This window comes from Echinops telfairi, unplaced genomic scaffold (assembly GCF_000313985.2).
Source record: "Echinops telfairi isolate 266 unplaced genomic scaffold, ASM31398v2 ScPeMD7_6;HRSCAF=24_0, whole genome shotgun sequence".
Taxonomy (NCBI): domain Eukaryota; kingdom Metazoa; phylum Chordata; class Mammalia; order Afrosoricida; family Tenrecidae; genus Echinops; species Echinops telfairi.
The window spans coordinates 12,568,524-12,595,046 of NW_022103902.1; the positions used below are offsets into that span (position 1 = coordinate 12,568,524).

The following is a 26,523-nucleotide window of genomic DNA, read 5'->3' on the forward strand; positions in this document are numbered from 1 at the left end:
CTTTACAGGGTCTCTGAGTCAGAATCAGACCCAGGGCAGTGAAGTTGGGTTTCTCGGCTGTCCCGGCTTTAGGGGACTGCATCTTTTTTTTCATGTGAAACAGTTTTATTGGCACATAACCCACCTATTCTGCAATTCAATAATTGAGCCCTGTCATACCCAGAAGAGTTGTGGATAGGTGATTGCCTCTTGGTAATGTGTCATGCATTCTTTTTCGCCTTGTGTTTTCGGTAACTGGTGACAGCATACTTTATTCCCTGAGAGCGTAACTTTTAACTTGAGAACTGTATGACTAAACCACTAGGTTGAACTCGATTTGTAATGTATATGGAAATACTCATAGAACTATTAGCGTCTCCTTAAATAATGCTAAATCTGCCTTAATAATGACATAAGCACAAATGTGCATCCAGTAGATAAACGTAAAATCTTGATGATCTAGGGAAAGGCAGGGTTTTTGCAAGTGAAGCAGAAACCTCAATAAGTCAAAGGTTGTTGGAGATTGCTGGTGTTTCTGCCAGCCCCCCTCCCCCCTTCCTTCCTTGCTGGCCAAAGAATTATCACCGGAAATGTGCAGCCAAATTCCTTGGATCGTCTAAAGAGTACTTTAAAGATCCTACAGACAAGTCTTATTTAAGGACCTACCACACACTTTAAAAAGCAAAACTCTACAGTTGATGTTTTACTCTTTATGCTATGAGTCCTCTAAGCATTACTTATATAAAGCTATCGAGTTAGTTAAAAGTAGCCTCTGGTCACAAGAAATAAAGATCCTCATTTGACATACGGTTCTTGTTAATTACGGTTATTTTAAAAATTCGCTGCGATTGAGTAAATTCCAACTCATAGCGACCCGAGAGGACAGGTTAGAACTGCCTCTGTGGCTTCCAAGGTTGGAACTCTTGGTGGGAGTAGAAAGCATCCCCCAGAGTGGATAGTGATTTTCAACTACTTTCCTTGTGGTTAGCAGGCAGGCAGCCCATGGCCTAACCGACCAGACCGCCAGGGCTTCTACGATTGTCTTTAGGCTCCCTCAGCTACCACCGGAAGTGCCTCCTTCGATAGCACTCATGATCAGTCCAAGTAGGGATCTCAGAGGAGAACGTTAGCCTGGGATTCATTAGACTCCTTTATTGTGATCTGAAGGAGCGGAAACTTCTCCTTCCTTTTTGTCCCCCCTTCTTCCCTCTTCCTGATGTGTTCTCCTTATTCCTCCTCACTCCCCAGGCCCTTCTCGAAGCTGCAGCATCATCTGAAGCTTATGTTCGTTCCTTAATGGTCTTGCTCACCCTTTCTTATAATGTCTTGAGAAAATAATCCCAAACTGAACCTACTTCTGTGAGTTGATTCTGACTCATAGGGACTGTACCGGAACGAGTAGAACCATGTCTTAGCGTTTCCACGACTGTTAGCGATTTATAAAACACATTGCCTCATTTTTCTCCCACGGAGCCGCCGGTGGGTTTGAACCACCAACCTTATGGCTGGCAGCTCCATACTTAACCCAGTTTACCAGCTGGGTGGGTTCCTTCAGCATACCACTGAGCGTTTAAAAAAATTCGAAAGAGAAAATCAAGAAAGAACTACGTAACCTGTGTCATAAGACATCACAGCAGCCTTGCAGTTGTCTGTGACCCCTCATGCTCCTGCCCTGCCCTGCCAAGGTCACTGCAACAACTAGGCAAACGCTGAGGATGCCACAGGGTTCTGGGGTTCTGAAGATCCTCCTCTGGCTGTACCAAAGGCATCGTGTCTGCCTGTGTGTGTGTGGACGTGTCTACATACAGTAGGGTTTGCAGCCTTCTGATGTTTCTTCAAGAAGAAAAGAGGCCTCCTTGTGCAGCGATGGAAATTCATTTCTTCCTGTGGAACTGCGCCTTTGGGATGTTTTGAGAGACGGAAACATCCTCTGTAGAGGTTATCTCCAGACCTATATGTGGTTATTCTTTCGTGCAAGCAGGCCGGTCTTTGAATGACAGAGAACGTGGTGCAGAGGAAAAGGAGGTGGGATCCAGGGACTGCTGTGTTTATTTTCAGAAAGAACAATAAGGGCGCTATGCCCACTAAAAAATGGCGTTGCTCTTTTTCCCTCCTTCTCTTCCCTGGGATATAAAATCCTGAGTGTGGAGAACAGTGTAAAGGAACAGAGGCGAAGAGGCCAAGATGAGGGAGTCGGAGAAGAGGGAGTTCTGTGGAGCTGAGCCTTGAGACTGAGGAAATCCCAGGTGTAGGGACATTCGCAGCAGTTGTATGTGGGAGGTGGTGTTAGAAAGAAGAGTGAGCGGATCTGGTCGTGTGTAGGGGAGGAGGTTGATTTGCAGATGGGCGTGGGGATATGTAAGGAGGTGAGGAATTTTGCAGAGATAGCAAAAGATTTATTGAGGGAAGGGAATATCTGGAGGGGGAAGGTACATTTACACAGAGGGGGATCGAGGCAACTGATCCTTCACGAGTGCTGTTTGGTGCACTCCAGATGAGGAACACAGACCGCTTTTGGATGTCTTGCATGAAAATATTGCAATAGTGGTTCTTCCTGAAGCTTCTAAGGAGCCCTTTCTTATATTGGTGGTGCAGTGTAGTACAAAAATTGGGAGGTTGTTGTGTTTCTCATTCTTAATGGAGCTTGGGGTTGGTTCTCCCTCCGATTCTCTGCAAGCTCTCCCTCCGCCCGCGGCTTCTGCCACGGATCACCACAGAGTGACCTCCCCAAGTATTGGTGGACAGAATGGCACTGCTGCTGCTGAATGGCGTGAGCTACCTGAATGCAATCACATGCCATCTGGACACCTGTCCTTGTTGCCCTGCTGTACTGTAGACATCACTGCCGGGAAAACAGTTTGTGGATCACCACTGGTCTGGAAAAGTTTTGCACATCAGGCCTCCACCATCGTCTCAGAGAAAAGCGGTGTCCGCAGCCTGTATCCCTGCTCTAAGGGCCTTTACAATCACAGGAATGGACTCGTGCTCTTTTATAAAGTAGATTTTTTTTTCAATTTAACAATTTTATTGGCATATAACTCACAAATCATCCAATTTAAGCGTTCAGCCATCTTAAGAAGAGGTGGCCAGTCATCACCACAATCAATTTTAGAATATTGCATCCTTCCTGGCCTCATTGTTATGAGCTCCTCGTAGTCCCCCAACCTCCCCTGCCATCCCCTCAAGGAGCTATTAATCCAATAACCGCATCTCTGAATTTACCCATCCTGGATTTCATGCACAAAAAAACATTTAAAAACCAAAACAGTAAAGCAGAGAAAACCCTTAATTGAAAAGAAAGCAGAACATATTAAAACTAGAACAAATTTAAAATGGGCCAAAAGAGAGATCAGATGATAGGTAAGGTGCCACATTTTAACCCAACTGTATCTGCAGCCATCCACTTTCCAGTGTGTCCTGTGTGAGAGCATGGTGATTCCCATCCCTGGTCTGTGGTCAGAAGAGACTCACCAGGGACTTAATCCACATGTATCTCCCCCTTTAAAAAAAAAAATTATTCACTTTTTTAAATAATGGAAACAAATTTAGAGTGAGTCAAAAGGGAGATCAAATGATGAGGTATCTTTGACTCCATCCTTCTGCTGTCTCTTGAGATTAGTTTTCCTGGACTTGACTTTGTCACCCCCGTCTCTTTCCCGTTGGCCCCACTGATAGGAAGCGAGTGTCTGTGTTGTGGTCACTTGCTCTTGCGGTCACCCTTGGATTAAAAACCAACAAACATAAAACATACCACGTGCCATCAAGTCGATCCCAACTCACGGTGACCTTGGTGTGTCCGCGTCCAGCCATACCCCACAGGGTCTGCTACGGCTGATTTCTCTTGCATAGATCACCAGGCCTTTTCTTCTAAGCACCTCTTGGTAGATTTGAAGTCCAGCTTCACACGTAGCAGTCAAGTGTGAACGATTCGCACTCCAAGACCCCATCCGTTGATTCATTTCTGTTGTGTTCAGCAATCCTAAACCATGGTGCCCGTGCAAGTTGGGCTACGAACTGAAAGGTCAGCGGGTGGAAACCACCTGCTGCTCCCGGGGAGAAAGATGAGGTTCTCTGTGAAGATGGACGGTTTAGAAACCCAAGGGACAGTTCTACTCTGTCCTGTCGGCTGAATGAGAATGGGCTCAATGGCAGTGGCTTGAACGGTGGATCTGATTCCAGCCACGGTACTTGCAGTCACCTCATCGGTGAGAGGTCATCAGTGTCCTTAGGTGATGTGTTGTAATTCTGCACTCTCTAGCTCCGGCTATGATCCCATTCTGCGGGGACGCCTAGATTGCAGGATCAGGGTGAGCTTAAGTCCTGACCTTAGTAAAGAGCGTGAACCAAGCCACATCCTGTGTTTCCTCCTGGGGGCATCTTTAAGACCACTTCATTAGAAGGCGTGATTTATGACACCGTCCTTCCTTTTCCTTGGGCTGTTGCTCGGTGCCCTCCAGTCCAGAAGGAAACACCGCCTGGCCTCGTGCCAACCTTGCAATTGTTCTTATGTTTGCGCCCTCAGTGCCGCCTCTTTTCAATGCCTTTCTGCTTTACCAAGTGTGGTGTCCTTCTCCAGGGACTGGTCTCTCCTGACCACATGTCCAAAGGACACGAGAGGACGTCTCCCCATCTTTGTATCTAAGGAGCGTTCTGGCTGTCCTATTTTACAAGATAGATTTGTTTGTCCATAGTACTTTCCATGGGCTGCACTAGCTCCGTATTGCAAATGCATCAGTTTGTTGGTCTGCCTTATTCATTGTCCCAATTGCATAGGAGAGGCAATTGAAAATACCATGGCTTGGTTCCGATGCATGTTGGTCTTCAAAGTAACTTTGCTTTTCAACACTTTAAAGATTTACCTCATGCAGTGCATCTGTTGATTTCTTGACTGCTGCTTCCGTGAGCCTTGGTTGTGGCTCCAAGAGAGATAAAATCTTTGACAACTTCAATCACTTCTCCTTTTATCCACGATACTACCTATTGGTCCAGTTAGGAGGATTTGGGTTGTAAGCCATACTGAAGGTTGCAATCCTTGATCTTCATCTTTCGGGCTATGGTCGGCTAAAAGACCAACCACTCTTCCATCAAAGCCCTTCCTCAGTAGATATCAGCCCTCTGAGATGCAGAGAAATCCTGGGACCCTTTGGAAGAGCGTGCGCTAAGGTCGCTGTTTGAATGGGCGGAGGCTGCTGGGACCAGGTGCAGCAGAAGACCCTGTGGCACTGAGGCACACGGGAGCAGTGATGAGACTCCGGATACACTCTCCTCGTCTGGCCCAAGAACATGGGATTGAGACAGTGACCAGGGGGTTGGCTAGTCCCTAGAGGTAAAGGACAATGTAGCTAAGACCCTGAGGGCTGGCAAGAGACATTTGCAACCCTGATTTGTGGTAACCTCTTAACTTCCCTCAAAATTCCCTTAATTGTATTGTCTGTGAGTGCTCTGTGGCCATTGCAATGAATTATCAAACCCAGCATAGCCGTGAAGTGCCACGGAGAAATGGTTGCTGTCAGAATAGGGACAGAAGAATGGATTGTGGAGGCGTCTAACCCCTGCCTCATGGCAAAAAGGAAGCTCTGGCCCCCATACGACTTAATTGCAATATGCGTATAAAAGTTAGACAGTGACTAAGGCATACCAATGAAGAAATGATGCGGTTAGATGATGGTGTTGGAGAAGAACATCGAGAGTCCCTGGAATGAACAAATCTGTTTAGGACAAAGTAGACTCGGAATGCTTCTTAGAAGCAAAGATGGCAAGACGTCATCTCCCATCCTCTGGACATGCTATCAGGAGAGACCGGTCTGCGGAAAAGCACCTCACGGTCGGTGAACAAGAATTCCCTTCACCGGGTAGAGTGCGACAGCTGTGTTAGCGGGTTCACCGTAACAACCACGCGGGTGGCCCCCAGGACCAGACAGTGTTTCTTTCTGTTCTGCATTTCGTCTCCATGAGTTAGAACCAACTCGGCGGTGGCGCCTAACCACAAACTGTGTGTTCATGACCAAGTACAGTGATGGGCAAGTGTCATTCAGACTCGCTGGGGATGAGTGACCTGGATCATACTGCCTGTACGTAGGCCAGACTTTAAGTCCCTCTCATCTGACACCACAGAGCTTAGAGGACACCCTATTTCTTAACTTTATTCACTGGGCTTTTTTTTATTCTCTTAAACACAAGCTCACCGTAGCCCAGGCAGTCTCACCCATGTGAAGTTATCATTTCAATCGGGACCGCGTTCACTGGGTTGCGTTTTGAAATAAATACGCCAGTCAAACCAAACTCCCCCCTGATTCGATGCTGACCCTGGCGACCCTGGAAGACAGGCTGGAAGTGCCTCGAGGGCTTCCCGGACTCCGTGTTTAGGGACCAGAAATCCTTTCCTTTCTTCCGGGAGAGGCTGGTGATTTCAAACGCATGGCCCTGTGCGTAGCAGCCCAACGCGTGACCAGTATGCCACCAGGTCTCCTTTGGAATAAACAAAGCTGGAGAATTACATTTTAACTCAATTGCCGGATTGGTTCCTAAGAGAAAGGGATCTACCAAGGCCTTTTAAAAAAATTTTTAATGTCTTTTCATTTGGTTCCTCCAAGTAATTTTCTTCTCCAGGGGACAAGTCCTGTGGTTTTCGGTGGCAACTGTTAGGGCTCTCTGGCTTCTGGCATTTTCTGATTGACAAGGAGATGCTGTACATTTCAGATGGTAAAATAACACGAACACGGCAGAGGTGAAATGTCTGGGCTGGAAAGTAAACCCAAACGTTTCAACACACCTTAACCTCTCTCCTGTTTAGGCTTCGCCGCGTCGTCCTTTCTCTGAGACAGGCACCAGGCCTTGCCTTCCTCCACTCTGGGTTTGTCTGCCAAGAGGGGTTCCCCTGAAAGCCCCCAGGACGGTTTTACTTCCACGATAACGCCATGCAGCCATTTATAATTTCACTGAGGCCCCTTTACTGTTTCGATAAACTATACAGGACGCTCCAAATAAGCACACTGGTGTTCGTCAAGCTGCACAGGCTGTAAACCGTGGAGCCTTCTTTGCCTCGGTTCTTACACACGTGTTAGGGCAGACCTGTCATTCCCATTCCCCTCCTGCATCAGCACCTTGGACTTGCTCCTAACACCCACCCTGCTGGCTCTCCCTCCTCTTCTTTTGAAACTCACCTCCTCTTTCTGTCTTCTGTCTGCAGTGCGCCTATCCTGTCCGCCCCCTCCACCAGAGATTTCCGCTGTGTTCTCCTGCCTCCAGCCTCCACCGTCCTGGTCCACACCCGAATCCTCGCTCAGCCAATGTTGCTGCAGCCCACCTCCCCAAATATCCTTACCTCGCTGACCTAGCCAAAAGCTCACTGAGGCCACGAGGTTTGCTTAAAATTTAAAATTCTGACCCATGTGAAATTCTCAACTTTAGTAGTGACCACTGTGTGCATGGTAATTCCATGGAGGGATCCAGTTTCGACTAAATCCATGCTAATCCCGTGGTCTTCTCCCACCAGTTTGAGGGCCAGCCATAGGTTCTCCGTTTGCCCAGATTGCTCGTCTTGCCTCTCTTGACTTATCTTCAAAGTCTTTGACCTTCCTTAAGATGCCCGATTCCCCTAAAAACTGTTTTATTTGGGGCAGCATTCCCATAAACATGAGTCCGAAGCTCAGTGACTTGGGGAAGATGTCACCATTTTCCGCCTATGGAACAAAAGGTACTCTTTTGTTTTTTGTAAAGGACCCCAGCGACGCTAGGGCAACTATATAACTGAGAAAACGTGTTCAGAGCCAGTCAGACACGTGTTTAAACACCATTTGTTTGGAGACCAGGGACTCTGAAGGCTCTGTCAATTTCACGTTGTGAAATACTTCCCCCTGACTGTGCGGTATTAAATTGGGGAACATCTTTTCACCTGCGATCATTTGTTTTTGATGGGTGCACAAGCTCTGCGAAGTCTTCTTGTTGAGAAAGTACCCTCCAACAACTCCCTTTTTAAAAAAAAATTTTCCATGAACCCTTTTTTTAAAAATCATTTTATTAGGGGCTCATACAACTCTTATCACAATCCATACATACATCAGTTGTGTAGAGCACATTTGTACATTCATTGCCCTCATCATTCTCAAAACATTGGCTCTCCACCTAAGCCCCCGGCATCAGCTCCTCATTTTCCCCCCTCTTCCCTGCTCCCCACTCCCTCATGAACCCTTAATAATTTGTAAATTATTATTTTGTCATATCTTGCACTGTCCGACGTCTCCCTTCACCCACTTTTCTATTGTCTGTCCTCCAGGGAGGAGATCACATGTAGATCCTTGTAATCAATTCCCCCTTTCCAACCCACCCTCCCTCCACCCTTCCTGTATCGGCACTCACACCACTGGTCCTGAAGGGATCATCTGCCCTGGATTCCCTGTGCTTCCAGTTCCTATCTGTACCAGTGTACATCCTCTGGTCAAGCCATATTTGTAAGGTAGAATTGGGATCATGATAGTGGGGGGTGGGGAGGAACCATTAGGAACTAGAGGAAAGTTGTATGTTTCATCGTTGCTACATCGCACCCTGACTGACTCATCTCCTCCCCGAGGCCCATCTGTAAGGGGATGTCCAGTGGCCTACAAATGGGCTTTGGGTCTCTACTCTGCATTCCCCCCTCATTCACAATGATATGATTTTTGTTCTGATGATGCCTGATCCCTGATCCCTTTGACACCTCATGATCACACAGGCTGGTGTGCTTCATCCATGTGGGCTTTGTTGCTTCTGAGCTAGATGGCCACTTGTTTACTCTCAAGCCTTTAAGACCCCAGATGCAATATCTTTTGATAGCTGGGCACCATCAGCTTTCTTCACCACATTTTCTTAAGCACCCGCTTTATCTTCAATGATCATGTTGGGAAGGTGAGCCATCATGGAATGCCAGGTTTATAAAACAAAGTGTTCTTGCATTGAGGGAGCACTTGAGTCAAGGCCCAATGTCCATCTGCTACCTTAATACTAAACCTGTAAATGTATGCACATAGATCTATTTCCCTATCATTATATATAAATATATTTACATATGCACATGCCTGTATTTAGACCTCTGTAAATTGCCCGTTGCCTCCTGGTTCTTTGCTCTATTTCCTTTTATTTTCCTCTTGTCCCACTATCATGTTCAGCCTTCATTTGGTTTCAGTAATTCCTCTCAGTTACATTGCCCTTGACTAAGCCCTACCAGGCCTCGTATGCCCCTTTACCATCGATTTTGGATCACTTGTTGTTCCCTTGTCCTCCCTAGGTTTGTTAACACCCACTTCCTTTCCTTCCCCCCCTCCCCCATTCCCCACTTCCACTAGCGTCAGTCCCATTGTTTTCACCTCCAGATTGTTCTTACCTTTTCTGGATAGACCTGCAGAGATAATAATATACACACAAAACAAAACAAGACAGAGCAAAACAAAGCAACAAAACAACAACAACAAAATGACAGAAAAAAAGAAAAGCCTGTAAATAGATCAAGGTCTGTTTGTTGACCTATGGAGTGTTTTCTGGTAGAGTCTGATGGGGTGTCACACCCTGGCCCCACAGTCTATTTTTGCTATTCCCTGGGGACTCATTGCTCTGTTCCTCTTGATGTTCTGTTGCATGTCCTTAGTGTTTTGCCTCAGTGTGGTGGGGTCAGTTCGGGGGCATTTCCCACACTGTGTCTTCAGTGTTGTCCCCCGTAGCACTGTGGGTCAGTCAGGGACTTAGTTTCTTATAGTAGGAGCTGTAGCGTCAGTGCTGTCCTCTGAAGTACATTTTTCTGTGGGACGGTGGGGCTGTCTGGTGGGCCTGTGCATGTAGTTGGGATTAGGGCCGGCCTCTCAGTCCTCTCTATTGTTTTCCTGCTTCATGCCGGTATGTTGCATTCACGTCTTGGAGCATCAGATTGAAGTCTGGTCCCTCTTTCCCCATGGAGATATAAATAATGCCCTCCCCTTGGGTGGTTAGTGCCCTGCTCTCTTGCTACTCATGTCTTTCCCCCCCCCCCTTCTGTACCTCCTTTTTAATTGGCGATCATATGTATCCCTGGATTTTGTCTGACCCCTTCCATTCCTCACCCCAGGAATGTTTGTATACAGTAGCTTTTTCCCTACGCCCCTTTTGCATTCTTAAGCTTACCTCAGTGGACTCATGTTGTACTTGTCCATTTGTGCTTGGCTTAATTCACTTAGCATGATTTCCTGCAGTTCTTCCCATGCGGCGATATGCTTCGTGCGTTCATCACTGCTTTTTAGCGATGCGTAGTACTCCATTGTATGTACGTACCACAGTTTTTTAATCAACTCGTCCGTTGATGGACATTTGGGTTGTTTCCAACTCCTTGCGATTGTGAACTGCGCCACAATGCACATTGGAGCACAGCTGGCAGGCCCTCCCACAGCCCTTTTAAGAAACTCATTTTGTTGGTTGTTGGGAGTCTACACAGTAGGACACCAGTTCAATGGTGTCCACAGGTACCGTTCGGGATCCTGAGGACATTCTCAGTGTGCCACCATTTTTTTCCTCCTCTCACCTGTTCTTTCCCATTATCATAAACTCACCACCTCCTAAGGTTTCTGTCTAATCTCTCCATTCACCGTGAGCAAATGGATCCCACGAACTAATGCGTAAAAGATCATACCTCTCAAGGCAGAGATTTTTTTTTAACTAGGTAGTTAAACTCTAATCCTGTTTGGTTTAGAGAGATTCCAAGGGATAGTTTTTTTTTTTTTTTAAGATTTAAAGATTATCTCAGGACAACCATCTCAAGGGTTCATCCAACTTTGACAACTCTAGGAACTGTAGATATGCTGGTTTGCCCCCCCCCCACCCCCTCTTTTTTTTGTCAGGATTGGCCAGTGGAGTCTTTGATCAGTGTGTGCAGTAGTGATTGCCTGGCACCACCCAGTTCTTCTGGGTGACAAAAGAGGTCCTTGTTCATGGGGACAATTAGCCACACCACCCTTGTCCTCCTCCTCCTCCGGATTCTCCTTCCTCTCTGTTGCTTCAGGAGACCAGAGAATAATTGTTGTGTCTTGTGTGCCACGGCTCTTTTTTAAATCGAACCATCTCTGGTTCTTGGGTTACTGATCGCAGCCTAAAACAAAATGGCTCTCTGCTGCCAGAAGGGGAATTCTTTCTGAGCAGTAAATGAATCTAGCAGAGACCTTTCTGAGCAGTTAATGATTCTAGCAGAGACCTCTGGAGGAAGGACCATTGTGTGATCCCTCAGCCCCTGGGTGTTTGCCAGGCACTCAGGGAGGAGATGGTTCTCCAAGGACTAGGACACTTTAAAGAGAAATGGCCTTCCTTACTGGATCAGCCACACCCACACCTGTACATCATTAGGGGCTGGCTTCCCTCAAAGATCATTGATGTCCTCTCGATATACCTTTCTTTCATATGAAGTGCATTCCAGACCCGCGCTTTATCATCCTTCCTCCATTTGGGATTCGGTTTAACCAGATTTCTTAGTGCAACGGGGTGGTGTTTGTGAGTTACAGTTGGCCAGACTGCAAGGCTAGTTGTCCAGTTGTAAACTGTTGAGTGTTTCGTGTGTGTGTGTGTGTGTGTGTGTGTGTGTGTGTGTGTAAATCCTTCTTTAGTAAAGCTTTCTCATTTGTTCTTTCCCAGATTTCAACCAGGTGATGGCCGAGCCCAGCCAGATGCCGAAGCAGCTGGACTTACAGAATGGTAGCATAGAGGAAGGTTTTGAAGCAAATTCCCTTGGGAGCGAGCCCCTGCACATGATGGAGAGCCTAAGCCAGAAGAAATACTCCACCAGCCTGCGATTTAAAGCCAACGGAGACCACTCTGGCTCCTATTTAACGCTCTCACAGCCTGTGCCTGCGAAGAGAAGCCCCTCGCCTCTGGGAACCAGCGTCAGAAGCAGCCCCTCCTTGGCCAAAATCCAGGGAAGCAAGCAGCTCTCATGTGATGGTGCGGACAGAAACATTTCCACAAAGCCGCCCACCCCGTTGGTCAGCACCTCACCCTCCCTCAGCGGCTGTTCCCTCGGGAGAGCAGACTTTGATCACAGTCCAGGCCGGGACAGGGAAAGGTCCTGGCGGCTTGCAGAGAAGCCTCCCTATTCCAAATTCAGCTCCAAGAATAAATCCCACGACAATGTCTACTTTTTGGGCGGACTGGAAGGCCGCAAGGCGTCTGGCTCCCTCCTGGCCATGTGGAATGGACCTTCCCAGAGTGACCGGAGCTGCTCCCCGGCCAGCAGCAGGTCAGGGGCGGCAAGCATGCCTTCCAGCCCAAAGCAAACCAGGCGAATGAACCTTCAGGACAACCTGACACTTCAGCCCAAGCTAAGCAGACACAGGGAGCTGCCGTCCGAACACATCAATGTGAGAACGAGGAAGCTTTCGGGCAGCAGCCTGAGCCACATGGGAGCCTATAGCCGATCCTTGCCCAGGTTGTACAAAGCCACCGAGAACCAACTGATGCCTCTCAGTTTGCCACCGAGAAACTCCCTGGGCAATTCAAAACACACAAAACAGGGGGAAAAGGATCTACCTCACAGTATCGTAGACAGTGACAATTACCTTAATTTTTCTTCTCTAAGCTCAGGGGCTTTACCCTACAAAACCTGTGCATCCGAGGACAGTCCTTATGTGAGCTCTCCCCTCAGTGTCCCTGCCAGCCCTCGCATGGCTCGGAAGATGCTGCTGGCCTCCACATCCTCCTGTGCCTCTGATGACACGGACCGGGCCCCGTACTCAGGGACAAGCCCGAGTCAGGCCTTTCCTCCTGGAGAGCCCGACAGAGGCTATGCGGCCAGGAGGAACTACTCGTGTGGCTCTGTGGAGTTTGACGATTCTGACTTGGACAGCCTCAGGCAGGCCTCAGGAACCCCCCAGCCTGCCCTGCGGGAGCGGAAGAGCAGCATTAGCTCCATTTCAGGACGCGACGAACTGATGGATTACCACCGGCGGCAGAGGGAAGAAAGACTCAGGGAGCAAGAGATGGAGCGACTGGTAATCTTCTCCCTCTGCTTTGACCCCGCTGCTTCGTGGAACAGTTTCCTCAGGGCAGCCTAGAGGGCAGACTGCTTCAAGGATGTGCAGCCCCAAGCCCAACCACTGGTATTGAGTTGATGCCAACTCATGGTGATCTCGTATAGGGTTTCCAAGGCTGTAAATCATTACAGCAGTTAGCCTCATCATTCTTTTGAATAACCTCTGGTGGGTTTGAACCGCTAACCTTGCGATTAGTAGCCCATTGTCTAACCCATGGTAAAATTAGGGCTCTTTAAGGATGTATATGCCAGGAGGTAAAATTTCTAGGTACATCATCATGGCTGTCGTTAGCCCCCTCTTAGACTTTCTCCTGGTGTCCGTCCTATTTCCAGATAACTATTGTTAGTCATCAATAGGATCCCTAGTGGCGTATTGGTTATGTTTTGGGCTGATAACCAAAAGGTCAGCAGTTCGAAACCACCAGCTTCCTTCCAGGAGAAAGATGAGGCTTTCTACTCTCATCAAGAGTTACATTCTTCGGGACTGACCAGGAGCAGTTCTACCTTGTCCTATAGGGTGACTATGAGTCAGAATCAACTCAATGGCAATGTATTCGAGTTGAGTAAAGGTATTTTGACAAGGAGTCCTGGTGACACTGGTTAAGTGCTTGGCAGTTAACTGAAAGGTAGACAGTTCAAACCCACCAGCCACTCCATGGGAGAAACATATGGCAATCTGTTTCCATAAAGCTTTACAGTTTTAGAAACCTTCGGGGACAGTCCTACTTTGTCCTATAAAGTTACTATGGACTTGGAATAGACTGGAGCTTTGGTGGTATAGTGGGCTGCTAGCCCCAAGTTCAGCAGTTCAAACCAACTGGCTGCTCTGGAGGAGAAAGATGAGGTTCTTTCATCTCATAAAGATTTATAGCCTCCAAAATCTTAGGGGCAGTTATAGACTTATAGGGTCACTATTAAGTCATAATTGACTTGTGACAGTTAGTTGCTTTTTTAATATATGTTCCTAACATGTTAGCTCTGCTAGCACTGCCGGGTAAGAGTGGAAAACCTATCGAGCAGAGAACCTTGGAAACCCTGTGTAAGGCTGCGCTGGGTTGGAATTGATTTGATGGCCATGGTTTGGCTTCTCTCCTATAGCTAACTAACTGAATTCTTCTACATGACTGAAAACCTAACAAAGGTAGTATCCAGTATTCCTGACTTGTTTTCATGACGTATGCACTTGTCTTTTAATATTCTGAGGAAACAGATTTGTATTGTTGATATGATCAGATTTGCATGTATTTGGTTGCGATAAAAGTAGACAGTGAAATCCAGACTCATTAAAAATTCCAAAACCAAACTCATTGCCATGAATTTGATTCCAATTCAGGACAGAGTAGCACTGCCTCTGTGTGTTTCCGAGACTGCTTCGTTACGGCATTAATTAGAAAGCCTCATCTTTCTCTTGTGGAGCAGCTGGTGGTTTTGAACTGCGGACCTTATGGTCAGCAACCCAATATGTAACCACTGCGGTACCAGGGCTCCTCCATTAGGACTTAGGTAGTAGGACAAATGGTCTAGGAAGTTGAAAGATAGCCTCATTGTTTCTCAACCTTTTCTCCATGTGGTTCAAGTGTGTGCTCTTGTGTGTGTGTGTGTGTTCATGTGCGCTTATTCTCTCTCTCTGTCTCTCTCTATCTCTGTCTCTCTCTCTCTGTCTGTCTCTCTGTCTCTGTCTCTCTCTCTCTCTCTCTTTCTCTCTCTCTCTCTCTCCCTGAAGCTATGCCTCTCACTTCACAATGTGAGTTCCAATCATATATTCTCTCAAAAGTTATTGGAGAGGTTTTTCCTATTTTTTAATGTGGTATTTTGTTTCATGTATTTTGAACATCGTATCAGGGAGAACGAGTCCCTGGAGAACGACATTGAGCTTGGCAAAGCAGGGAGTCAGGGATAAGAGGCAGGCGCGCAGCGAGCTAGGTTGACACACTGTCTGAAGGAATGGGCTCAGGTGCAGCAATGGCGGTGAGCACCGGGCAGCGTTTCTGTTCTGCTGTGTGTAGGGTCGCCGTGGGTCCCAGTCGACTTGACGCCATCCAGCAACAACACATGGAAAATAATTTTTAAAAGGGTAAATAATGAGAAAGGGAAAACCATCTGCTGACAAGCTGGTGCATGAGAACATATCACCGCCGATTTTCTTTCTGTTTTTTTGTAGGCCGAGTTTTTGTTGTTTAACTTTTAGGATGGATGCATGTCAGAGATTTGACTCATCGATGAGAGACCAAGCTGGATGGGAAAGCTAGTTCGAAATGAGTAGGGGAAAGGGAAATATGTACTTGCTGGGGAAAAAAAGATGAAATAAGATTTCTGAGTTCCATACAAGTCTAGTGAATGACCTACAGTATTCGAAAACACATTTGGAATGTTAAAACAAAAAACAAAAACAGAACAAATCATTATTTAATCAAATTAAATTTCCGTTATCAGCCCCGTATGATCCATTCTTGTTCCTCATTTGTTTGATTTCATGAAATATTTAAATGGGGACAAAAAGGAGTTCAGGTCGTCGCCTGGTAGGTATCTCCCTGTGATCTGTGCAATGTTAGCCCGGAAGCCTGGCCCCATAATCTGTCCTTTGAAGTATGGGGACTTATGAGTACCTGCGATAGTTCTGTCCGGGAGGGGTGAGTCTGCCTTGCTTTGTTAAAGGCATATCCCAGTCTGTGATTGGCCGCAGAGTCTTCAGGCAAATCTGAGAGGAAGTCGGCAAACACTTGGTGAGGAGAGTAGAGACTCTGGTTAGTTTACTGCGACACCCCCAATGACAGAACAAACCCACCCACTCTCCCACCCGAGCCAAAAACAAAGCCCCAACCCCTCACGGCCATGGAGTTGATTCCAACAGAAAGTTAATTTTCTACCAGAGTATAAGGACTGGATCTTACTTAATCAGTATCTCCCCCGAGAGTGAAGATGACGATAAATACCTTGGGCGTTTTTGCAATATTATTATTATAATAAGTACAAGTCACTCTCTGAAACCCATTTATACTAATGATATCATCCTTGTGCAGAATTATCCCAGGGAAGTCTGAGCTGTGCATTTGCCTTGACAGAGCTTCCTTTGTACTTCCTGTGAGGGATGAAGTACTTTAAATTAACGAGAATCCCAAACAAATCTATTTTTACTAGCCATCCTTTTTGGAATGTTAAAACAAAAAAACAAAAACAGAACAAATCATGCCCAGAGATCCTCTGGGAAAACCTCCGGTATAAAAAAATAATCTTGAAGATATTTTCCCTGAAATTAGGAACTAATCTTAGCAAGGCAAAATCAAGTATTAGTCAGAGGAGATTCGGTCACGTGAGTGGTATAGACTCATGGGCCCCTGAGAAAAGTGGACTCTTGTATGGCGCCGTCACAGTGATCGTCTCACGCCATTGATTGAGTCCATGCTTGCTTGTACAGACCCCGAAGGACAGGGTAGAACTGGCCCTTGAGTTTCCGGGACTGTGATTTTGTTTTTTTGACAGCTTATTGGCATATAGTTCACATATCACACAATTCAGTAGTATGTTGTCCCATCCAGAAGAGTTGTACAATCATCACCACCATCGGTTTTAGAACATGTAATTCCTTCTGGTACTCATCATTGTTAGCTCCTTAAATGCCCCCAAGAAAGCATTAATCCAGTTATTGTCTCTTTAGATTTACCTACCTTGGATTTCGAGATTGTTTTTAAATCATTTTATTGGGGGATCGTACAACTCACCACAATCCATACATCTATCTATTGTATGTCAAGCACATTTGTACATTTGTTTCCCTCATCATTCTCAAAACATTTGCTTTCTACTTGAGCCCTTGGTATCACCTCCTCACTTTTTTCCCTCCCTCCCCACTCCCCCCTCTCTCATGAACCCTTGATAATTTATAAATTATTATTATTTTGTCATATCTTACACTGTCTGATGTCTCCCTTCACCTACTTTTTTGTTGTCCGTCCCCCAGGGAGGAGGTTATATGTAGATCGTTATAATTGGTTCCCCCTTTCTACCCCACTTTCCCTCTACCCTCTGGTATCGCCACTCTCACCACTGGTCCTAAAGGGATCATCTGTCCTGGATTCCCAGTGTTTCCGGTTCCTATTTGTACCAGTGTACATCCTCTGGTCTAGCCGGATTTGTAAGGTAGAATTGGGATCATGATAGCAGTGGTGGGGTGAGGGGAGGAAGTATTTACAAACCAGAGGAAAGTTGTATGTTTCATCATTGCTACACTGCACCCTGACTGGCTCATCTCCTCCCTGAGACCCTTCTGTTATTGGATGTCCCATTATCTACAGATGGGCTTTGGGTCCCCAAATCTGTACTCCCCCTCATTTCAATGATATGATTTTTTGTTCTTTGATGCCTGATACCTGATTCCTTCCACACCTTGTGGTCTCACAGGCTGGTGTGCTTCTTCCATGTGGGCTTTGTTGCTTCTGAGCTAGATGGCCGTTTGTTTACCCTCAAGCCTTTAAGACCCCAGATGCTGTATCTTTTGATAGCCAGGTACCATCAGCTTGCTTCACACATTTGCTTATGCACACATTTGTCTTCAGCAATCATGTCGGGAAGGTGTTAACTATTTACAGGAGCAAAAAGCTTGTGTTTTCTCATGTGGATTGGATGGTAGTTTCAAAATGCTGACTTTGCGGTTAGCAGCCCAATTTGGACTACTAAAGTGGCAACAGAATATTTTATAGTAAATGAGAAACCTTAAGTTAAAAATGAGGCACTTTCCCCCATTGTTTTAAATATTCAAGGCTTTATCCCTGTTAGCACAAAGCTCAAGAAGTTTCTTTCGTACGTATTAAAACTCTGCTATCTGGGTAGATTCTAGAGCAGCGGTTCTCAACCTGTGGGTGTGGGCTGCAACCCTTTTGGGGTTCAAACGACCCTTTCACAGGGATCGCCAATTCATTACAGTAGCAAAATGACAGTTATGAAGTAACAGTGAAAATAATTTTATGGTTGGGGGGTCACCACAACATGAGGACCTGTGTTAAAGGGCCGTGGCATTGGGAAGGATTGAGAACCCCTGTTCTAGAGAATACCTTTTTTGCCCTTTATCAAGAAAAGGCTGATTTCTCCAAGGTTTATTTGACATTTCAGAAGAGAGAAATGTCTAGTTTTACTTTGACAGGGTACGGGTCACACATGCATGTTTTAAAAATCATTTCATAGATAAACTCATCGAAGTGGTTAGGAGTCGTCGGGTTGCTAACGGCAAGGTCAACAGTTCTAAGCCACTAGCTGCTCCTCTAAAGAGAGGGGAGCTTTCTACTCCCTTAAAGAGTTGCCAGCTCAGAAACCCTCAGGGACACTTCTACCCTGAGTCAGCATCTACTCGATGGCAATGAGTTTGGTTTTTGAAATATGTACAACTATTGCCAATTTTTAAAAACATTTATCACGGCTTTTTACAGGTATATTTTACACACACACACACACACACCTATTATAACACACACACACACACACACACACACACACACACACACCTATTATAACCCAAACCCAACTCCACTGCCGTTGAGTCAATTCTGACCCGTAGTGACCCCATAGGACATAGAAGAACTGCTCTGTAAGGTTTCCAAAGTTGTAAATCTTAACGGAAGCATCTTTCTCCTGTGAAGCTGCTGGTGGGTTAGAACCACCAGCCTTTGGGTTGGCAACCAAGCAGTTAACTATTCTAACACCTGTTCGTCTTGTAGGTATGATAAATCAAGGCAAAGTTCCCTCTGTACAAACCTACAATTTTCTAGTTTCTTTCAGCTTTTGCCGTTGATTGTCTCTTTCACATTTTGGCACAGCCACATATTTTATATAAAAGTATTAACTCCAGGTGTTGGAAATTATGTTTAAGCTGACACATCACAGGAAATAATTTTTCCAAAAGATGGTTTTATTGACATGTACTTCACATATCGTATAATTGGTTATCTCATCATGGTAAGAAGATGTGGGCAGCCATCACCACAATCACATGCAAAACATTTTCTTTTCAGACTCATGAGCTCCCCACTTCTCTCCATCTCCCCCACCTGCCCCTAGGCAATTATCCATCCACTTACTGTCTCTATAAATCCACCTATTCTGGATTTCAGATACAGAAAATCCTACGAAACACAGGAAGCAAGTAAACAAACAAAACAAAGCCCCAAAACAATGAGCAGACAAAACATAGAAAAACCTCAATCAAAAAGCAGAAATTATTAGAAATGGATACAACTTCAAAATGGGTCAAAAGGGATATCAAATGAATACTTGCATATATTGTCTAAGATTGAGAAGAATATTAAATTTGTACTTTGCTAAATTGGATTGCAATTGTAACAAATATTTTATTATAAAATAATATTTTGCCTGTCGATTATGGAAAATTAATTACTTTTGATAATAAAAGGTTTCCTACAATTATAATCCAAATTAGCTACATACAAATTTTTTATGTTTCTTCATTGGAAACATGATATGGAAGTATTACTAGCTTATTTTTTCAGTAAAGTTATATGATATTTAAAAAATTAAGATAAACTAGTCTCTTCACGATAAAACCAAACCAAATATTATTTTAAAATGATATTAGACTCTTATTTTACTACACACTGGGAAATAGGGGGGGATCTGTTCTTAAAACCAAATTACTAACTCATTCTGATTTATGTCAGATGCTACCTTGATAGAGTAAACCTGTTTTTGAATAGAAAAGAAAATACTTTGAATTGGCAGTTTTGTTGAGAAAGATCTTTTCCTTTAAAAGGAGAAAATATTTAAAGTATTCGAGTATTGTTTTCTTGGAGTTGTAGGAATATTATATTTATTTAAGTGCTTGTTGGTTTCCGTAAGACAATCAAAACAACTCTTCAATTTTAGTTCATTGTCCTTGGGAAGTAGGAAAATTTCCACCTTACACAGTGGTTTTTCATGAGGGACGGAGAGGCACAGACTCACAAAGAGCTTACAGCTGATGTGCTACAACTTCAGCCACGTTCCAAAAGTAAGCACTAGAAGACTGTTTTCAGATGCCGAGAAATCAGCCACTTTTCCATTGGGCATAAAATGTTTCCCTAATTTGAGCTCATGAATTAAAAGCACAGTAGACTCAGATGAGCAGATAGATTTAAACACACATACAGACGACCCTCTGTTGTCTAGCACATGACCAAGATAGGATCCCTGTTCTACCAGACCCAAACCAAAGCACACTGACTACCATTGAGTCAATTCTGACTCGGAGCGAGCCTGGACAGGACTCACCAAATGGTCACATCACAAAACCCGATTCCCCTCATTGCGGGCACCAGTGGGAAGTTAACAATCTGTTGTGCTCAAACCCAAACCAGGGTCACGCTTGGTCAAGAATCCACAAGGGAGACACAGAAGCAGGAAACAAGCTATGGAGAGAAGTGGGAGCTAGTGAAGCTCTGTTGGAGACTTAACCCCCGGAGCTAAGCAAAGTTGTGCTTCAGTTTCCTGTCCTGGGCGCTGTGGTTCAGTGGCCTCTCCTAGGTGGGGCCATGTGTACCTTTTAAGGGAACCTGAAAATTGTCAAATATAAATTTCAAAAAGTAAACATGACTCCTAAGAGTCTATAACAACAGACTCATAGAACCCATCATTCTGCATTTTCCACTGTGCAAATACAGCGTGACTAGATACCACAGACGTACTCTCTACTGATCAGTTAGGGCCAGTAGGACTCGTGAACATACTTTCCAAATTGTGTTAGCTTAACTTTGATTTTACCAGTGTTTCTTCTTGCTTAAAAAAAAAAAAAAAACTTAGTCAAATTTATTTGAAAGCTCAAGGTAATTACATTTAATAGTAAAGGTTGAACTGTAATTCTGCACCTCCAAGGATCTACTAATGAGATGTAATAAACCAATTTGAGTCTATATTAAAATAGCACCCAACTTCTAGGGTATTTGTGATGCTTAATTTTTTAAAAAAATAGTTTTTTCTTCTTTCTTTCTCTCAGGGGCTAATGCTTGGTTTTGTCATTATGTTAGCTTTTGGAAACTAGATATCACGCTTCATGTAAAAATGGTCTCTGTAAAGAGTTACTAAGGGCACATGTCCTTTGAGAGTGTCTCAGGTGACTGTTCCTTGTGCCATTTGGTTCATAGACTTTGCAGCCTGCACTGGGTTGGCGGGTGGTCACTTTAGCACTCTCACTTTAAGCTGCGTTCCAAGGAGGAGACGTACTGGATAAGGGAAGGGGCCCTCTGGAGGGCTGCGTTTGACCAACTGGATTTCCTAGAAAGTAGAGAAAGCTTTATAAAGCTGGCAGGATGTTCTCTGATTCATCTTTGATTCCTGTACCTGCACTGCTCCCCAGGAATCCAAAGTAGTGTGCTGTTTGGTGCATTTTACGGTGCAGGGCAGTAAAAGGCGTTTTAGAAAGAAAAGGATTTGGGAGTCAAAAAGACCAAAGCAAATTGTGTGAGTGTTAGGAGTATTCATTGGGTCGTCTTGTCGAGAGTGTGGAAGGAGTCGTGAGGCACAGTGGTTGAGTAATTGGCTGCTAACCGAAAGGGCACTGGTTTGAACCCACTAGTTTCTCCGAAAGAGAAAGATGTGGTAGTTCTGCTCCGGTATGGTAACGGGCTAGATTTAGTTTAGCAAGAGTAACAATGTTTAAATTAGCAGTCAGTTCTCTGCTCTCTCATGCACATACCTTGCTTAGATGATTGCTAGGGTCTCTCTTAGAAATATAATGCAAGCCCTTATGTGAGCCAGGCGTGTCATTAAAAATTTTCCCTACCGATAAAAACAATAGAAGTACAATTAATTCGATAGTATATTGCAAAGTACAGAAGTCAATCGATGATGCTGTTATTTAAATAAGTTCTTCTTTCTCTAAGTAAAAGACTAGTTTTTCTTTTTTTAAGTAAAATAAGAATGAATCTTCAACCATCGACTAATAGAAAGAATGTTATCAATGGCTAGATCACTGGGAAATATAGCGTATAATATACTTATAACACATAAAATGCATAAACACATAAAGCGCATACACTTATAACACATAAAATGCATATAACGCATAAAATAAGTATAACAAATTTCTATCGATCATAAAATATTAATGGAGTTAATCGTTAGCAAATGATGGTTGCCAACCGTCTCCAATTAACAGAGTTAATCAGTTATCACCCCCCCTCTTGGAGGTTTATAGGCAGGAAAGTAATGAGCAGGGAATTGGCATTTAGCAATATTCTAATGGTTCCACATTGGGAAATAGAGTCAAGTCCTAGGTGTAATTCTGCATTACCAAAGTTTAGGCTGTTACTCTTCACAGCAGTTTCCCCTGTACTTGAGAGCAGCCCCCAGGCTTGTCCTACAGTGGCAGTACAACCTACTGCCTCTTGATGGTGCCACACTTTAACAAATCCCTGCTCAGAACTTCAGGGCTAGGTGTTCTGAATCCTAGCACAGTGTCCCACTCTTGAGCTAAATGCTGAAACGGGAAAGGTGGCTAGCCTGCACAGAGGCCTTGTGTGCTCCTGGATCAGGTACAGGAGTAGATCCATCAATTTTTAAAATGATAAATCAATACATGAAGATTGTTCTTAAACAGTAGGTAAATCTTAGAGATAAATTACATAGATGATGTTGTACATAGGGGGAAATTGAGAATATAATAGATTGACGGTAATAAGTATATTGCAGTGGGGTAATGAACCAAAGTTATTGATATTTCATAGCACAAACGGTACCCATGTTTGTTGTCTAACTACAGAGGATACTGACAAGCATCTTGCAATATGTAACCTTTGAGGGTTGACTTCTTTCCCCACCCCGTGTCAGGCCCTGGCGCCGTGCTGCTGGTTACACGTGCTCGCCCTTCATTGTTTTCTGTTGCTCAGCAGGAGTGTTCTGTGGGACTAACTGCCCTGCCAGGGTTTAACTGCTTACCTGTCGAACAGCGTGTGCCCCCCCACTCCCCCGCCAGGTTGGGGCTACTATAAATAAAGCCAGTATAAACATTCATGAATAGGTTTTTATACAAATTTAAGTTTTTGTTCTCAAAAAATTAGAGGTGCCGAGGCATATGGTAGCTACATGTTTTGCTTTTTAAAAAATTACCAAACCTTTTTATCAGGATAGTGTGATTGATCCAGCGTCTCTCTATAGCATATGCTGCTGTCGCTGTGTCCTGTTGTACCACTCTGGTAAAGCTGTGTAGTGGTGTATCATTGTGGTTTTAATTCCGATGTTCCCCGTAGTGAATAATGTTGCCTATCTGTCCATAGACATGTTTACCATCTACATAGCTTTTTTGAGAAAATGTTTAGTTGACACTTTTGCTGATTTTCTAGTGGGATATTTTCTTACTGTTGAGTCCTAAGAGCTCTTCAAGCATTTGTCCAAAATGTGGGTTTCTCCTAGTCTAGCTGTGTTTTCATTCCTCTGGACAACTATTCCACAGGACGGGAGGTTTTCATTCTAATGAAGTCCAGTGTATAATTTTTCCCTCTCAATGGTCATGCTTGTAGAGTCAAGGCATGAACTTATGACCCTACTTTAGATTCCAAAGATTTTCCCCGATTCGTCGCCCTTGAATGTTTCATAGTTGAACATTCCTATTTGAGTTACATTTTTTATAAGAGGCAACCATTGAGATGAGGCTCTTTTGTTGGTTTACAAATGTTCACTTGATCTAGCACCATTTTTTTAAGCTGTCTTGTTTTCATTGAGTTATTGTGGCATCTGTGTCCAAAATCAGCTGGACGTATTTGTGTGGGTCTCTTTCTAGAGTTGAGAGAGAGCGTAAGTTCGGTGAAAGAACTCTCTTCTTCCAAGCAGGAGAGCCCCAGCTCATGCACCTGAAGAGCCACTCCTCGCTTGTCGGGGGGCTTGTGGGTTTCTAAGTTGCTGGACAGGATTTGGTAGAGCTTCCAGACTTAAGCAGAGTAGCAAGAAAGGCTTGGTGATCTACCTTTGAAACTGCACCAGTGAATACGTGTGAGTCAACAGCAATTAGATCCACAACTGACCTTGGGGATGTGTCAGGGCCAAGCAGCATTTGGTTGTTCTGTGTGGGGGCTGGAGTCAATGGCAGCCAACCACAGCAATGTTTTTGGATTGTCCATTTTCTTCCCTTCACCCTATCCTTATCGTTCCAACAATACCTTATCGATCATTGTAGCTGTATAATTAGTCTTGAATTGGGTCAATTAATTCATCCCACTTTATTCTTTTTTGGCAATAAATTTTAGAATACCGTGTCTACGTCTTCAGCAAACCTGGTTGGTGTTTTGATAGGAAGCGTGTTAAATTCACATTGTCAATTGGGGAGGACTGATCTCTTCATCATGTTGACTCTTCCAATCCATGAACATAGCACGTCTCTCTATTCCCTTTTTAGAGGTCCTGTGATTCCTTTCATGGAGTGGCGCATTTTTCTGCATACAAGTCCTAGAAGTCCTAGACACATCTTGTTAGGTTTGCATCTTGTAGTACTTTTTTTGAGAGAGAGTTTAAATGGTAATGTATTTGATTTCCGTTTCCATGTGCTCATTGGTAATTTATAGATGTACAATTGATTTTTGTACCTTTCCCCTACTCAGGTGCTTCCCAGTGGGAACGAAAATCCCTCATGCTCAGCCTTCACCGACACCCACTTAGTGTGTGGTGGTGGTGGTGATGGAGATGGGCACTTGAAACTCCTTATCATGTAGCTCGATGAGAATAGAGTATGAGGAGGCTGTGATTGAGAGTAGAGATGGGACCCCCATTTTTTCTGTGGTGATTGGGTGGGGTAGAGCCATTCCGGACTCTAAGACTCCTGCTTTCTTGGTTCTTTAGATAGAGAGAGAGGCTTTTGTTGGGACTTTAAAAATTTTTTGGTATGCTCACTCCTTTCTGTTTCGGGGTTACTGGGTTCTCCAGCACCACGTCTTGGGTATAGGAAGCTAAAAGAAAACCCAGGGAACCCACTGCTGTGTTTTCCCCTGAGTCCCTAGATCCTTAGTAGCATTTTTTAGTTGTATTTACTGGAAGGCATAGGAAAACGTCCAAGGGTAAGTTGAAAAAGTATTGCTACGAGGGTCTTGGTTCATAACCTGCATGGGGCGCTTCTAAACCAGAACTGTTTCAGCATGGCTCTGCAATCAGTGGATAGCTGCAGACATGTTCTCTCCATAATGCACTTGTCTGGAGTTTCCTTAGGGAGCCTTCAGAAGAAGAAAAGGTCCAATTGTACCAGTAGCCTCTGAAGGGATCTACCCCGACCAGGTCATTTCAAGACAGATAGGTAAGAAGGTACGGTGACTGTATTTTAGATCCTAAAGGGGTTGATTTTGATAGATTTTCTTAAAGGACACAGGACCACCCTGAGTGCTTACTAGGAAGAAGTTTTATGAAAATTGAAACTGCATTAGTGAGCAAAGGCCCAAGAAAGCGGCACCAAGGATTGTTTTCGACCTCCAACCGGGACAGTAGACCTCTTTCTTCTGTGAAGGTGGCAGGGCCTGTTCTCCCAGAAGTTCATCAGGAGATTTTACCCTACAGATTAAGAGCCCCAATCCCACCCCTTCAGGCTCCTCTGTGTTTGCACAGCTCAAAGAACATTTGAAAGGACATAATTTGAGTCTCTTTAGGATGCCCCAACTGTCAGTTTGATACAGTATAAATCAAGAAACACTGCCTTCCGTAGTGGATAGACCCAGATAGACCTTGATATACTGAAATCAATAGCTTTCCATGCTAATTTTGTTAAATAGCGATCTCTACAATTTTGTAACAATACTTTCTGGTTCACACTCGTGTGTCTACTCCATCTTTCCAGAAGCAAAAATCTTTGGGATGCATATTTCAAATTTGAAACAGCCAGGCCCTGTGCAGTGGTTTGGTGTGACTGATGGTCGGAAGGATGCCTTTCTGCGGGTCGTGTCGTGTTGCTGAGTGTAGAGTTGGAAAATTGATCTCTCACACTCAGAATGACTCAGAACGGGCCATGTGTACAGTTCTGGCATGGTGGCATATATTTTGAGAAGAGACAAAATTCTAAGAAAATTCTGAACCAAATTAAAAGGAACATGTTTCGTGAATGTTTATTCTTCTTCTGATCATAGAACGACTGCTGGAAATTTGAACGAACCTTCTTTGCCATCAGATTAAAAGACCAAAACCTCAATCATATCGGGCAGCGATTACAGTTTTAAAAGTTGTTTGGGGAAAAAGAAAAATTTTGTTTGCCTCACACTTCATCTCGAATATTGAGGAAAGCCATGTTTTTGTGAATGTTGCATTCTTTGTATGTGTGAAAGCACAGTGTATGTTTTCATAATGAAAAAAAGCATCCCTTTGGTTTATCTCTTATAAATGGTAACATTACAACACTCCATGATAGTATACCTCTTTTTTTAAACATAGATTTTCTAGTTATTTTCATTTTACCACTTACCTAAGCCATGAAAACTATTCCTTATTTTTTTTAGCATAGATTTCTTTTTTTTTTTTAAACATTTTATTAGGGGCTCATACAAACTCTTATCACAATCCATACACACATCAATTGTGTAAAG

At 44.3% G+C, this 26,523-nt stretch overlaps 1 protein-coding gene across 4 annotated transcripts in view; it reads left to right on the forward strand.

Moving 5' to 3' along the window:
- Positions 1–26,523, forward strand: part of PHLDB2 (pleckstrin homology like domain family B member 2) — a 282,937-nt gene that overhangs the window by 169,343 nt on the left and 87,071 nt on the right. For all 4 annotated transcript variants that reach the window (XM_045286216.1, XM_004706392.2, XM_045286217.1 and 1 more), the window contains exon 3: positions 11,602–12,953. In XM_045286216.1, the coding sequence (XP_045142151.1) occupies positions 11,602–12,953 (1,352 nt within the window). The remainder of the gene's footprint in view (positions 1–11,601; positions 12,954–26,523) is intronic.